The following is a 15,561-nucleotide window of genomic DNA, read 5'->3' as shown; positions in this document are numbered from 1 at the left end:
TGTCACTCTCCAGCATCCCTCAAGAGAGTGACAGTGTGTCTGAGCCCATCCACACGCCTCACTAACAAATGCAGCACATGAAAAAATAGCTAAACCAAGGCAAATTATCAGCAGACATAATTTTGAAAGGCACAGATTTTTAGATAACGGGTTTGAAGGAAGTTTAGGTACAGCCACACTCAAGGAAAAGTTGTGGGCTTTTTTTTTTTTACAAGTGGCAGATGTGTGAGTGCTGATAAAAGGTGAAAAAAAATTCCCAGCTCAATATGAAAGGACTAAGTACTGTTTTCTACATTCCACTTATCAATCAAAATTTAAATGATTCGCCTCATTCTTCCCCCTCTTTGTGTTGCAAGAAAAATGACTGTAGACTCAGAAAACACTGATAACGCTATAAAGATAAGTCAGACAAACACGGAAAGAGGGAGGACATTTATATTTTTAAAACATGGCCTCTGTGATATGTTCTGGTACACTTACAGGTCACAGATCCTGAGGCTGGATGGTCAGCAGTGTGAGACACGTCAGAGTTGGTCCAGCCTTGGCAGCTCCATCCCCATCCCCAGGGCTGTGGCTGCCAGGCAGCCTCTGCAGTGGCACCAGCTGCATTTCAGATGCCTCGTGCTGCAGCCACAGCAGGCTCTGCAAAGTCATTTTTTTCCTTCACTTCATCCTTGAATGAGGATATAAGGCTGCTTCTGGTCATGGCAAGGGAGCAAAACTAAAAGCCCACCAAAGCAAGACTAAGTCTGTGCTTGCAGCTGATCCTTTCAGTGCCTCTTTCCAGGATAAAAACCAAGCTTTCCCAGCATGACTGTGGAATGGTTTTTGAGACAAACCCGACTATTTTGAAGCTGCTCAGGCAGCTCAAGGTGAGTTAGAAAGCCCCAATGCTCTGCAGCATCCTGCACCTGAGCAGGGCTGGAGCAGCAGGCTGAGCAGCACTAAAGCATCTGTCACCCACACAGCCATGGCTGCTGTTTGCAGTTGGCAAGCACTGAGCTCATAAGGACATTGGGGACTTCTTGACAGGGGAGGATGGACCAGATGCCCTCCAGGGTTCCCTTCCAACTTTAACTGTTCTGTCACCCCTTTCTGTTTCCCACCACAGTAACATCCACCCATCCAGCCATTTTCTGTCTGTGCCCAAGCAGGAGCCCAGCTCAGTCCACTGTGCCTTGACACCACCTTTCAAGTCTCTTAGTGGCACTTGAAACCTGTTATTGTTCTACCTCTCTCCTAAGCCACAAAAATTTAATGTTCTCTCTGGAATGTGCTTGTCTTTGCCTCATCATAGAATTGTTTAGGTTGGAAAAGACCTTTAAGATCATCAAGTCCAACCATTATCATTGCCAAGGCCACCACTAAACCATGTCCTGAAGCACCACATCTATACATCTTTTACATCCCTGAGCGGCCTCTTCCAGTGCTTGACAACCCTTTCCATGAATAAATTTTTCCTAACATCTGATCTAAAGCTCCCCTGGTGCAACTTGAGGCCATTTCCAATACAAAGCAGAAAGAAATCATCTAAGTAGCACACACTCAGTCAGTAACCATGGAACAGCTGAAAAACAACTCCAAGGCACAGAAAACCACGCTGTCCCTGAGAAGGCTGCCCTATTTTTATAGTTGTATTGCTTCATAAAACACCCCCTGAGCCTGGGGGATATTTAAACTCCAATGTCAGGCTTTTCCCATTTCCTGGCCCAGTTTCAGTGATTTATTCCATTATGTACTTCGACATGAAACCTACTGGTGAGTTCTGTGTGGAAACCTCTGTCATCTAACCCCTTTGGCTGCTTCCTTGGATGGCTCTGACTTAATCTCAACTTCGTGCCTCCTTGAATTCTTGTTTGCCTTTGGTGTCACCAGACAATGAGCCCCACAGAGGAGGCTTTGGCTGTGCCAAGATAATGCCATTGAGTTGGCTCTTGACAGCTTTACTGCAAAGGCTTGCAAAAGCCAGCGGTCAGAGCACAGTCTAAGTGAAATGCTGCCAAAGTCCACAAGAAAAAAAAACTTATCCAGGTCTTATCCCTGAGGATAACCAAGTAACACTTAAACAAGAGTAAAACAGCATGTTCTGCAAAAACACCTGAGCAGAAAATGGCAAAAAGGTTATATAAACCAAAAGAACGTTTGCTTTAGGACACGGACCCAAGAGAAGCACAATAGGCCATTGTTAGTTACAAATCATCCTGAAAATGGACACTAATGGCACAGAGGTACTGTGGCCTCATTCCCTGGTACAATACCCCAAATACCTCCAAATCAGGAACATTTGCCTTCAGCCTATTCTTCTAGCCTGACAATTCAAAGAGTGACTTTCCAAACCGATCCAAATAATTGTGTTATTCTCTGGTGAACTACAATGGGACATTGAGTCAGGGAGGCACCAACTGCAGTCCAGAAGAATCCCTGAAATATTAGACTTGCAATAGCTTTGGTGACCTCGTGTGGAGGCAATGGCACAGCCAGCAGACGAAGGGCAGCCCCAAGGTCCCCCTGCCTCCCTGCCACCCATACAGACCACCACAATGACAAGGAATATATCACCAGGTCCTGAGAAACTTGGCCTCAAAAAAGTAGGCAAAATTACAAACAGGCAGAATTTTTTTCCTATTACTTGTTATACATTTGGTTAAAACTGGTCACAAGTGAACCTCTGCATCTTTTTCCTTCCCAAATGACTTTAAAAAGCAGCTCAGTGATGCACCAGGGCTATCCCCCACCTCAGGGGTGATCACTGCCCAACTGTCCAGGAGATATTCTGTTGCATCAATAAATTAAGGTATTTCATGAGTGGACAGTTCTGCTGTGACCCTGAATGGAGCTCAAGATTCCCCTCCTGTAGAGTACATCCTTAAACTGCCCTCGACCATGTGAACAAGTTCAGTGCAGAGAGGCTGGGATCCTCTTTCCTGGCAGCAGCTGCTGTCTCTGCCATGGGACACGCTCCACAGGCAGTGGGAACAAGGACAGGGCACCTCTTGCCCAGGCAGCCAATTTCCCTTTCTAGCCCAAGCAAAAGGCGCTCTCCTCAAGAGCAAATCACCACCTACAACCCTGGCATGTCCCCATGGAGGAGGTGGACCTTGCTCTGCAGGTAAAGGCCTCCTTGCACTGACTGTAGAGAGGGACTCTGTGCCCAGGTCACACAGAGATATCATGGCTTGAGAAGATTAACACTGACAAGAAGACTCTGAGGAGTAAGGAAAGGACTGAGAGCTCCAAGGGGACCTCAGATCCTCACCAGAGCAGGGCTGGCTCTGACACACGGCCAGAAAATTCTATCCGCATTGGGTGGCAGTGGAGAACATCAATAGAAAAACAGACATCCATCAACTGAAGAACCATGACAGGAAAGAGATGAGGCAGAAGGGAAGAGATGTGGCATTGAGACAGAGGAACATTGCCAAGTCAGTTTATTGAACAAGTGCTTCAGGAGCTAAGGAAACAAAGCAGGCTGAAGGGATGTTACTTCATGGGGAAGGTCAGCCCATGGGAAGACATGTGGAAGGGAGTTTGTCTTCCTGGGCTGAAGTCCAGCACAGACTTAGCATTCAGTCAAGCTCATGATGTTGAGAGTTCTCCTGCTTTCCCTGGTGAGAAAAGGAGAGAGAAGAATTAGACATGGCTGATGCCCCTTTCCTCATTTCACTGGCCCAAGCATTGGCTTAGGGTTGACTGAAGATAAAGAACAGCCTTAAAAGCCCAAATATTCCCTTTCGTTATCCTCATTTAAGGAAAGATGAATGGTTTCATTCATTTGGTACAATCCAGTCGGTTTGGTGAAGTGATTTCCACACAGCCTTGTGAGCTTGTGGAACAGTTTGAGTGCCGCTGAAAATCAATAAAATACTTTTAAAGTTAACAAACAGGAGGCCATGTACAGATCACAGAAATGGGCCCTTCTCATTTCCCTTACAATGCAAAAAACCTGTGAATGTCCAGTATATGCCCCAAGCAGTTAGACAAAAGGCATGATGAGACAGCCCTGCATTCACACAGGTGCAGGAATCAATCAGGAAAGGAAAGGTTTCACTCCTATACGTACAGGTAGGCGTTGCAGAAAGCACATTTGTTGCTGTAGGTTTTGCCATCAGAGCCACAGTGGGGCATGAATTCCATGGTGCACACACCAGAGACTTCTTTGAAGTCCTTGCAAAGGGCCTGCACACAGAAGGTAGGGATTGAGTCCCTGTGCCTGAGAGCAAACTGTGACCCCCCCAGCAGAAGGAATGACACCCCAGTGAGAAATGAAACCAGCTGTAACATCATCATAACCAACTCCAAGAGTCCTCCTGATGGCAGACGTGATCTTGTACTGTTTCTGCTCACTGCCACATCTCTTGCTGTTTTATTGCAGAGCAGTGCGATGGATGTTGGCTGTTTTATGAGTAGTGTGAAATTCCCAAGGGATCTCCTCAGGTGTGCACAGCACCACCTCCTGATTTGTAGCCCAGAGCAGAAGACAGTCCCCCAGGAGTGTAACAGACACTGAATTTCATTCTTCATTCCCATCCTTTCCCACTCACCCTTGTAGTATCCTCTTCACAGGGCCCGTTCTTTCTCTTGCCAAGGTTGGTCCGATGCTCCCTGGAGGAAGGAGAGATTGTTATTAACCACAGCCTTCCCACAGCTTCTGTCTGTTACAGCCAGACAGCAAGAACAAACCTCACTCCCATGGAGTCACAGACATTTCCAGACCACCCAGCCCAGCACTAACAAAAACCTGCCCTCACAGACCAGACGCTGTCCCCCCTTGGTGCACCCCTCTGTGGGGCTGAACACCCATATCAAACACTGAGCAAGGCAAGCAGGAAAACAGGGACAGACAGACAGAATCCCTTCAGCACAAGGTTTCAGAGAGAGCCCTTGCAGATCACCCAGCTCCCACAGAGCCAAACAGGGAGGAAGAGGAGGCTGTGGGCACACAGGGAGGAAGAGGAGCACTCACAGGCTGTGGGCACACAGGGAGGAAGAGGAGCACTCACAGGTTGTGGGCACACAGGGTGCACTCGCTGGCGTAGGTGACACCATCAGTGCCACACACAGGGTCGTAGATCATGGTGCAGGCCATCAGCTCCCTGCCATCCTCCATCGTGGTCCTGCGGAACCGGCTGCAGTTCAGCTGGGGAAAACAAGGACAGCAAAGGCTCTGCCATGGCTCTGCTCTGTGCAAGGGAGCCCCCAACACATCCCCCCTGATTATGCCTCTGCCAGATGACAAATTGTGGTTATATATTAACTCGTTCTTCATGGAAAACCAGCAATTTCCTTTCACAGCCTTCCCTGGAGAAGACTGAATCAAGGCTGGAAGGTAGACATTATTCATTGAGCCCTGCATTCATCACTATGCCCCTATACCTTACTGAACCCACCAGGATATTACAAAAGGCAGCTCAGAAATAATCTGTAAATCAAAATGGCACGATTTATGCACTTCCTGCAAGGGGGCTGGATGTGACCAAGGTGTTTTTCAAGGCCCACAAGAATGGAGGGAGATGTGCTGACAGGTCTTTTGTTGCAATGGGATGGCTCCCAGTGTTGAGAGCTGCCAGCAGGACTGACAGCAGTGGAAGCTGATTTACGTCAGCTGAGGAGCTGGCCTTGTGTTTTAGCACTCCCAGTTTCTCCAGTGTGAACTCCTCATTCCTGATTTATGTATCTCAACCGGCCTGAGCACAGAGCGTACTCGGGAAACAAAGGAATGACATTTCATAGTTTGTTTGTATAGAAATGAAATATCTGACTCGGGATGTTGACTCTTTCAAACACATGCTAATGAGGTGGCTTTGTTCTTCTATTCCCTAGTGAGAGTAAATGGTTTAGAGCTGGCCAAATATAGCTAATCTGGTATTTTTACATGATTCATGTTAGTATATATTAGATTACATTGCATTTACCAAAAAAAAAACCAAAAAAACAACCTACACCAAACCAAAAACCAGAGGTGGGTTTGAATCCCCTGATACCTTAGGTATCAGCATTCAAAACACAGGCAATTTTCTAATCTTTGCAAAACATGCTTTTGTAAAACACAAGCATTGAGAGAGCACTGGGTTTGGGTTCCCTGGGCCCTCTGCATCCCCTGCCCATATTGCCAAAACATTCTGCCAAGTTCCTGCAGCAGCTATGACTGAGTGCTGTGGGAAAAGGATTCTCTGTGTAAAGTCTTTAATCATTTATCATCTCCCTGTCTCATAACTCAACCCTCACTTGTCCTCTCCTCTTTCTTTCCCTGACAGTGTGCAGGAAGTGCACAATGTTCCTGCTCATGGGAGGGTGATATTCACCCACAGAAGGAAGGGCAGCACAAGTGGAGGCTACACCCCCCAAACCACCCAGCATTTGCTCAGGTTGTGCAGTTGGCACCTGCTCAAACTCTTCCTTTCCTTCAGGTGTCACTTACCTGGGGAGGTTCCTCTATGCACCTTCCGTCGTGCTTCTTGGCAACCTCGGTTCCGTATTCGCTGCAAGAGAAAGCAGAGTTGAGAATGCTCAGCGAAGAGCCCAGCGCGGCTCTCGGGGGCGGCCTGCGGGGCTCACATGTTGTGGGCACACAGGGCGCAGTCGTTGCTGTAGGTGACGCCGTCGGTGCCGCAGATCTCGCGCAGGATGAAGGGACAGGCTCCCATGGCCTCTCCGGATTTGGCCCCTCTCAGGTACGTGCTGCAGTCAACCTGGGCAGGTAAAACAGCAACCATGGTCACTTTTGGGGTCAGAGTCCCCTCTGCAGTCTGCCTTTCACAGTACAACACCTAATGAATGACGTGCACACGCTGAGATGTCGAATGTAAAAAGGGGCAGTTTATTTCTGAACTCCGATATTTTTAGAACTTCACAAGTGACCATGGATTGGAGGATGAAATTGCCACCTCTCCAACCACACTGGTCAAGCTAAAAGTCTATCAGTTCTCTCTTCCTCCAGAAAAGAACACAAAACAATCATTATTTACATGAAAAGCATGTGAGAAACTGCATTAGAAAAATGTAAACCTCAGAAGGCTTAGAAGAACTTAGAAGAACAGGGCAACAGTCTGCCCACTCTGATCTTCTTGATTTTAGAGGTTTTTGTCAGGGGAAAATCAGAGGGTTTTTAAAGTTTAGACTTGCATTAGAAATAACTATGTAATTGTAGTTCTGTGTTTTCTGCTAGCAGAGGGAACAGCTGGTAAAAGAGATTATTCTGCTAGAGCAGAACATACACAAGTTTTAAATCCAGCATTTATAAAATCATAAAGATTGGAAAAAGACCTCTAAAATCATCAAGCTCAACCATTAATCCAGAACCCCATGTTCACCATATGTCCAGATTCCACATTCACATGCCCTTTGAACAAGTCCAAGGAATTCTACCAATTCTCTGGTCAGCCTGTTCCAATTACTGACCAGACTTTCACTGAAGATTTTTGTCCTGATTTCTAAACTAAACATACCCTAACTCAGCCTGAGAAACCTGATTTAAAGTGTTTGACATTGAGTGCAGCTTGACACAGTTTACTATATCCAAGATTTTGTTACAGCATTTCCAAGAGCAGCAAGAAGTGTTTCACCAACTTCTGTTTCAAAAATATTTACAATATATAAAATCTAATGGTTAAATATTTGAAGATCAATAGACAAACACCTATTGGAAATCACTCTACATTAGCTAAGCATCACTGACACTTCACTGTCATTTTTCACAGTCTCCCCAATGCACTGTCTCTTATTATCCCTATTTCCCATGTGGTCCAAGAACAAATTAAAGCAAAGACCACATTTTAACATGCCTTTTCTACAGAAAATATATTGCACTCCCTCAGGATGCATGAAATTATTTTTGGTTCTTCAGAGCTGCTCTGCATAAGCAGAATAAATGTGTTGAGATATTATCAGCACATATTGTTACTGTGCAGGATAATAAAGCTATTTCTGTACACATACCTGAGAGCAGATTTGTCCTGGCTGACCAGAGTACAAGAATTTTTTTAACCTGCCTGTCTAGTGCAATGGAAATCCTAGCACTGAATAAATACACAGACATCTAACACAGCTCTCTGCCCCTTCTCCTACTGTGCTAAAATGGGCTGCATGGTTCTTGGGCTGCCTCTGATGATTTCTGTTCAGAGATTGGCAGTACTGGGACATTTTGTTTCTGAAGTCCCAGCCTGTTCTCATCCTCTCTTTCCCTCCTGTACAGCACACTGGCAGCTGTGAGCAGCTGAGGAGAAGCACAGCAACAGCATGAGCCCTGTGCACCATCCATGGGTGCACTGAGCCCAGCCAGGGTCTTCTGGAGACTGCAGAGAGACTGAATGGTGCTTATTTAACAGCTAAAAGAACACTTACAGGAGTGCTTTCCTCCTTGCACCTTCCATCGTGGCTTTTCTTAACATCAGTTCCATATTGTCTGAAAGGGAGAGGTTGGGGTCAGCACACTCACCACCTGAGCCCTGGGACACCCAGGTGCCACAGAAAACAAACCAAAACCATAAGCAATATTTATGATAAAGGAGGCACCTGACTGCCTGATGAACCAGCTTCTCCCCATCATTAGAAAATGAAATTCTAAGTGGTAACAGACCAGTCAGGTCTCCTCATTATGTGATATATAACAGCTCCATTCACTCTTTCTTCTGCCCAAATACCTCAGTTCCACTTTTTCTCCTGCCTAAATATCCCAGCCCTCACAGAGTGCTCAGGTTGAGAGCTGGCTCACTCACACTCCCCCAAGGAGCAAAAAGAGCATCAGGGAACAAAATCCAGGTGACAAGGGCTTCAGAGGAGCACAGATACGTTAGCACCAAAGAAAAGCCATCTGGAGCACTAACCCTGGCTTGCCACTCCAGAAGAGAGTCCTGTGTGCAATACTCACACGTTGTGGGCGCAGATGCTGCAGTCGTTGTCATAAGTGAACCCGTCTGTGCCACACACCGGGAGCAGGATCCTGGGGCACCTCACCAGGTCTTTGCCACCCTTCACCTTTCTGGCTGGGAATTTGCTGCAGTCAAGCTGCAAAAAAGCAGCAGCATCAAAGGTGAGGAAGACCTTGTTCTCCAGTTTAAAAAAAAACATCCATCATGATCTCCTGCCGTGTCTCTAACAGCACCAGTGCCACAACTCAGTTCTTACTAAACCAGGCTGAGTCAGCTCTGCCTGAACCCTCTCACACGGGGGAACTGCACAGCACTGTGTGCAAAGTGCCAAATCCCTGGCTTAAGCACCTTGGTCAGTCCCAACGAGAAGATATGTCAGAAAAGACAAAAAAAAATTAAAACATCGCCCCCTTTTTAATTGTGCAGTGAAAGAAATTGGACTTTGCATTTGAAGGGCATCATCAAACGAAGATCAAAGCCCAAACTGAATGACTTCCACATTTGTGTGTTAGCATGACCTACACAGCAGTTGATACATTCCAATCAAAACTTCAGGTCTGCTCCACATGTCAGAGTATGTCCCCACCCCAAAGGCTGCTGTAGGTGTGAATTCATCATGAGGACTCTGTGCATAGCTCTCATCCAGCCCACCTGCCACAGCTGCTGGGCAAGGAGGGCCCAGAGGACACCTGCCTCAGGATAGGTGGGATTTGTCAGCATCCTCAACACAAGGAGCTGACAAGACTTTATAGACAGGTGGAGAAAGCCAGACCTCAGGCCAGCTCAATTTCAGAGTAGATGTCACCACAGGGAGCCCTTCAGTTGATGCAGCTAAGAGGAGTAAGCCTTATATTGAACATTTACCTCATCAGTCTTCTCTCTGCATTGTCCACCGTGCCTTTTGCCAACATGGGTCCTTTTCTCCCTGGAAGAGGGAAACAAAATAAATACTTAACCTCTTGGTCAAAGTCATGAGCAAAATGAAGCAAACTGTGGGTTCAGACTTTTAAAAAGTGTTCAGAATAGCTAATTCACTCATTACCAAGCCCATCTCACCTTCTTACAATGTGCAATTTAAAGCAATATTCTGAATTGTTCCTTCCTCTGCCCAGCCCACAGACTCATCCAAGGAGATGCCTTATGACTCTTTGTGAGCACACAGAAGGCACCAGAAAGAAACTCAAGGCAAACCCAAAACCATCACATTTCTAAGAGACTTGAAGAAATAGGCAGGATCAGAAATGCAGCAGGACAGGTCTCAAGGCTGCCCAGCAGTGCTGGGCACCCAGAGGAGCACTCAGGGCAGGGCACTCACGCGTTGAGGGCGCAGATCGCGCACTCGTTGTCGTAGGTGGTGCCATCTGTGCCACAAACTGGGTTCAGGTCCCTCGGACAGAGTACCAGGGTTTTTCCATCTTTGGTGGTTTGTGTTCGGTACCTGCTGCAGTCAACCTGGCAAAATAAGGACAGATCGCTCTGGAGGAGCCCTTTCTATGCAAGAAATTTGGTTCAAAAACTTTTTGTTCTGTATTTCAGCCTCAACTGTTTCTGTAACAGAACAAAGGCCTGTTACACTGAAGCTAAACTTCCAATCAGAAATTACACTTCTGAATATTATCCTAGTTCTCCAGGAGTCAAGAAAAAGGACTGTCTTGGAGAAGAGATCCTTCAGGCACAAGAACATGTGCTAAACTTTTGGTCTTGTCTCATTAAAAAAAAAAAAAAATCTTGATTTTAGTAAGAAACATTTTTCAACAGCTGGATATCTGAATAATACTGTTTCAGTTTGTGTTGGTTTTCTCCACACTTTTCCAACTGTCATTACTTCTCACATCAGATTCCCTGTAGTTCAGTACAGGATTTGAAAGGATAGGAAAGAATAGTTATCTACCTGTTGGAGAATGGACTTCCTACATCCCAGAATTTTAGTGCTGAAATACAGAAGCTTCTCCTTCTGAGGCATCAGCCTGTTGGCCTCAGACAAAGACACAATAATCTATGCTCTATAAATATTTATGGTTAGGGCTCTTATGAGTCTCACTACATCTGTGAATACAACCAGCATGGGAGTTTTGAATCCCTGCTGCTGAGGGTGGAAACACTTGTGGTCTCCAGAGAGAAAATTGCCAACCTGCACAGCATGTTGGCAAGAGAAATCTCCTGTCCCTCCACCTCCTCTTGGGGACAACAAGTCAGCTCCTCATCTCATATCCATCTCCTTCCTCTTTCCTCAGTTTGGTGTGGTAAGCATGGGGTGACCTTCTCTCTGGAGCAGAGAGGATGCCAAATCCAGCCCCACCATGCAGAAAAGCAAATAATGGACTGTACACTTTGTCCTACAGATCTCTTTCAGCTTCCTAGCAAAATCTGTGAGGTCCTCAGGATTTTATCAGCAGCCCTAAGAGATGGATTTTTGACTTATATTGCACTTACAGCAACAGATTCCTTGCAGGGTCCTTCATACATTTTGGTAACATTGGTGTTATGTTCTCTGAAAGGAAGAAAAGCTTTGGTTAGGGAGCATTGAGACTAACTTTCCCCATGACCCTGCAGGCACTGGGACAGCAAAGCAGGGTCCCACCCTCCCTGTGGGACATTACAACTGCCTGAATTCTCTGAATGTGCCCTGCAGATGGCAGCTGCTAACAGTACAGATATTCCCCTCTCCCATGCGAATTAAGTGTTAGGAATAATTAGGTGTTACAAGCAACACTTTGATCTGTTCATGTCTCTGCTCTGCAACTTTTTGTGATTCCCTTAATGAGCACAGACAAAGAAATGGGGAAGAAAACTCAAGTTGGCTGAAGAATCATGTGAAGCCAGAAACAAGGAGACCTACAGAGACACCTGCCTGAAACTGGTATTTTACAGAGGTGCTTCTGAGAGCCTCAACCTGCTGATTATCCAGAAGAACATTCCATGCACACAACTTACGCATTGTAGGCACAGATCCCACACTCATTGTCATAAGTGAAGCTGTCTGAGCCACAGACTGGTTTCATTATCCTTGGGCACGCTACCAGGACGTGATCATCTACCACAGCTCTACGGTAATTATTGCAGTCAACCTGTAAAAATAGCAGGAATAGAGAGAGAAAAAAACAAAACACTTTTTTGATATGAAATATAACACTCTTACATAGTCTTCTCACTCTCCCTCAGCCTTTGGGGACAAATCCAGCATCAAACCAATTTCACTATCAAAAGTAGAAACCAGAAATTCTGTGGGAATTTTCTCCCAATAAAAGCAAAAACAAATGGGATATTAAGAAGGACTGTGATTTCGGTTTTGTGAGGTCCTTCATAGGATCCTACTGGAGGTATCCAGGTGGTGAGATCCAACCTTCAGCCAATGCATTACTTTCATTTTATTCCCAATTAGACAGGTTTGAAGTCTGAAGTAGAAAATAACAGAGATGGTATCAGATAACTTATAAAAACCCTCTCAGCTTTAGTTATCACCAGATTTTATATTGGGCTGTGCAGACCAGCTGTGCACATCCTGTCCCACATCTGCATGGTGTTTGAGTTGTCCCCATTACAGACTTTGTCTTACCACAACAGGTTTTGGGTCGCATTCTCCATCGTGCTCCTTCTCCACGCTGGCGCTGTTCTCCCTGGAAGGAAGCAGAGCTGTGTCAGGGATCAAGGAACAGCATCACCTCAAGGCTGGTGCTGTTGTCACCAAGGCACAAGCTCCTCATCCCTGGGGTACAAAGCTGCCACCCCTGCCCCTGTGGGGTTCCCAGCCAGACTCACGCGTTGTAGAGGCAGATCCCACACTCGTTGCCGTACGTGGTGCCATCGGTGCCACACACTGGACGGAAGTCCCTTGGGCAAGCCACCCCGGACCTCCCATCCTTGGTAATGCCACCAGAGTACCGGCTGCAGTCAATCTGTGGAAGCAGCTCAGAATCAGCCCCGATTTTGTAATGAAACCCCCCAGCATCCTCCCACCACCACCACGCCTGCAGCTACTGCTGGGAGGCAAATTAGAGCCATTATTGGGAATCTGCTCAGGCAATCAGGAGGAGGGAATCTTCCCAACAGAAATTTCTGATTATGCACTTCTGCCGGGGTCCAGGGAGGCAGGCTGGCTGTGGGTGAGACAGTGCCTAATGAAGGCAGTGGTAATTGGGAGCCCCTCGGCTCTGCAGCGGATCCTTCCAGATCGTGCTGCACTCCAGAGAGTTCTGGGAGGCTCCTAGCTGCGTGGGAGGAACCTGCAGACAAATCCACAGCTCAGGCCCTGCTGGTTTTCTCTCTGTGATATAGGTAGAGACATTTATGCAAGGAAATCTTTGCGCCTTGCTGTATGGAAGCAATTATCAGAGTCACGGTGTTTGATGTTTTCGAGCGTGTCATCCTAAGACAGTTTTCCTCACAAGGAGGCAAGCTACTGCCTTTGGCTGGGAGTAACTAAATTATGTCTAAGAGTTAATATAATAAGAGTGTACAATTACTTCTTGTTTTTTCATTTTATTTAATGAACCGAAAATATTGCAAAAAATGGGGATCTTTTACTTTCTCGTGAAATTGGAAATGTTGTTCAACCATGCACTGGGAAATATTATTTTAACTGCAAAGATTTCATTAGATTTAACCCCTGTGCTCACTGGGTAGCTACATACTGCTTCTACTCTACCAGAAGCCTGAACAGAACATAACAAATAGATGTGTAGCTCACCTGAACTCCAAAGGCAGTACCTGAAATAAAAAAATGGAGACAGAAGAAAAACACAAAATTAATATGCAGAGAACACATATGTAAATATTTTCATGAAACAAGTTAATTCAGTGATTAGTTAACACTCACTTATTTTCTTTAGGAAAACATGGAGTTTTACAATATTCCAGTAAACGGCCATAGGATGTATTAAAAGTTACTAAATACAGTTTTGTTGTATTTCTGAGGGGAGATAAACCTTGTGAGAGCACATATATTTATCCACCCCTAAAATGTTACAGGTAAGTGATACAGTCTATACTCTTGGATTTTAATCTCTCCTAAGAGACTTTTATGTTTGACTTTCAAAAGTTTGGACGTGCATGTTCAAGACAATTATCGCCACCAGCACTGTCCATCTCCAAATACATCATTCTCAGTTACCAGGAGTAGCACAGTAAACTCCCAGTGCAATGGGAGTTTACTTTTCAACCTAGAGGTTAAAGTTTGCATCTATATTGCTCACATGGGTAATAATGCCATTTTTACAGTTTTATTTTGCCTGTATACACAGGGCTGCCACGTGCAAGTCCCTACCCTGCACTAGAACTGCTCCTACAAACCAAGAAGATAACAGCTGTACGGAGTTTGCTGAAACTTCAATCTTGAAACCTAATTTCCCTGCTGTGCTCTCTCAGGAAGGTTATTTCTTCATGGAACAAGGCTCTCCTCCATGTTGCAAGACCCAAAGGCTTTTACTGAAATGAAAACTCAACTCTGACTCTGCCAGATCGATCTTTGCAGTACCCCAGTGAATACTCACCCAAGCAGCAGCAAAGGGCAAGAGCTGCCCTCACCAAAAGTCCTGTCACCTTCATGGCAGCCAGGGACACCCCTCCAGTGCAGCCTGCCTGCTCTCTGTGCGGGAGAGGAAGATTGCAGGGAGGAGCAGGAATATATAGCACACCACGCTATCAAGTGGTCCCACCTCATTAGGTAATGCTCCCAGCCTGTCATCACCACTCAAAGCCAAAAACGTGTTTACCCAGCTCTGGTTGTCTGGCTAATGATTGATACAAGGCTGTGTGCCAGGAAGGGGATTTCGTGTGCCTCGAGGTGAGCGGGGACCTGCCAGGACCCCTCTGCTCCCACACGCTCTGCCCAGCCTGGGCTGCCCCTCATCCTAGGCTCACATCTCCCCTGTGCCCACCTAAATGCAATTAGGACTTTCTCCTCAGCTATAATTTTCAACTGAGCAGCCAACTGATAGCCAAACCCCCCGTTATTTAATCTCAGAGGGAGGTTTTGTACTCTTCACCGCTGTATTTCAGCCCAGTTTGAGCCCAGGCAATTTGAGCCCAGAAGGTCACCCTGTGCTCTGCGGGAGGAATCCTGCTCTTCTCATGTTTAAAAAACTCAGCAGTGCTCTGCTGTACGTGCCAACTTTTCCTGTAATACAGCAAGGAGCAAAAATACTAAGTTTGGTCCTAAAAATCCATCTTTTTTGGCTGTTCACTGAAAACTATCATGGCACCTCCTGCTCATCAGCTACCACCTCCCCCATGGCCAGTGCCTGACCCACCTTGCTGAGCCCAAGTGACACCATCCCCCAGGGCAGCAGGCCAAATGCCTTTAATGTCTGCACAGACTAGATGTACTGTACTTCCTTTACCTAGGAAGTCAGCCAACTTTGCAGAGATTGGTATTAGCCCACGCATGGTTTGCTTCCTGAAAATTCACTGTGTACGTTATCTCTTTACGCTTTATATCTTCAGTTTTCTTCAAATATCTCCTCAAGGTTTGCCCACTATTCAGGTAATGGAACTTAGATTGGCCTTGAATGCTTTTTTGTCCTTTATGTAAGCAGATTTTTGGCAATTCTTTGGATTAATCTCAATTGCAGACTTCTCAGATGGGAATCCTAAATTCTCCAAATCTCTCACTAACCTATCATTTTTCAAATTCTGTATTTGGTAATCAAAATCCTTGCTTGCAGATCTATTTTTTGACACAATTTAAACAGAGCAA

At 45.9% G+C, this 15,561-nt stretch overlaps 1 protein-coding gene across 1 annotated transcript; it reads right to left on the bottom strand.

Moving 5' to 3' along the window:
• Positions 1 to 3,411: 3,411 nt before the first annotated feature.
• Positions 3,412 to 14,496, bottom strand: LOC102069689 (ovoinhibitor). The gene is made up of 16 exons (XM_026791376.2): positions 14,357 to 14,496; positions 13,555 to 13,574; positions 12,627 to 12,763; positions 12,424 to 12,484; positions 11,802 to 11,935; positions 11,301 to 11,358; positions 10,183 to 10,319; positions 9,732 to 9,792; positions 8,867 to 9,003; positions 8,341 to 8,401; positions 6,556 to 6,689; positions 6,419 to 6,479; positions 5,001 to 5,137; positions 4,542 to 4,602; positions 4,061 to 4,176; positions 3,412 to 3,605 (listed from the first exon to the last, which is right to left on the bottom strand). Exons 1-16 carry the CDS (start codon positions 14,409 to 14,411, stop codon positions 3,560 to 3,562), a joined length of 1,416 nt encoding a protein of 471 aa, XP_026647177.2. The 5' UTR covers positions 14,412 to 14,496; the 3' UTR covers positions 3,412 to 3,559.
• Positions 14,497 to 15,561: the final 1,065 nt, after the last annotated feature.

The sequence above is a fragment of the Zonotrichia albicollis genome, chromosome 15 (genome assembly GCF_047830755.1).
Source record: "Zonotrichia albicollis isolate bZonAlb1 chromosome 15, bZonAlb1.hap1, whole genome shotgun sequence".
NCBI lineage: Eukaryota > Metazoa > Chordata > Aves > Passeriformes > Passerellidae > Zonotrichia > Zonotrichia albicollis.
The sequence above is the reverse complement of the archived record's forward strand: the minus strand, read 5'-3'. Positions and strand labels throughout refer to the sequence as shown.

What these genes read in the sequence shown, in the direction of transcription:
- LOC102069689 (XM_026791376.2), bottom strand. Translation starts at nt 14,411, where the DNA reads ATGAAGGTGACAGGACTTTTGGTGAGGGCAGCTCTTGCCCTTTGCTGC. An exon ending in ACCCTGTGTGCCCACAACCT is followed by an intron (nt 4,603 to 5,000) that starts GTGAGTGCTCCT and finishes TCCTTCCTCCAG; the next exon opens with GGAGCATCGGACCAACCTTG. An exon ending in GTGAAGAGGATACTACAAGG is followed by an intron (nt 4,177 to 4,541) that starts GTGAGTGGGAAA and finishes TTCTGTGTGCAG; the next exon opens with GCCCTTTGCAAGGACTTCAA.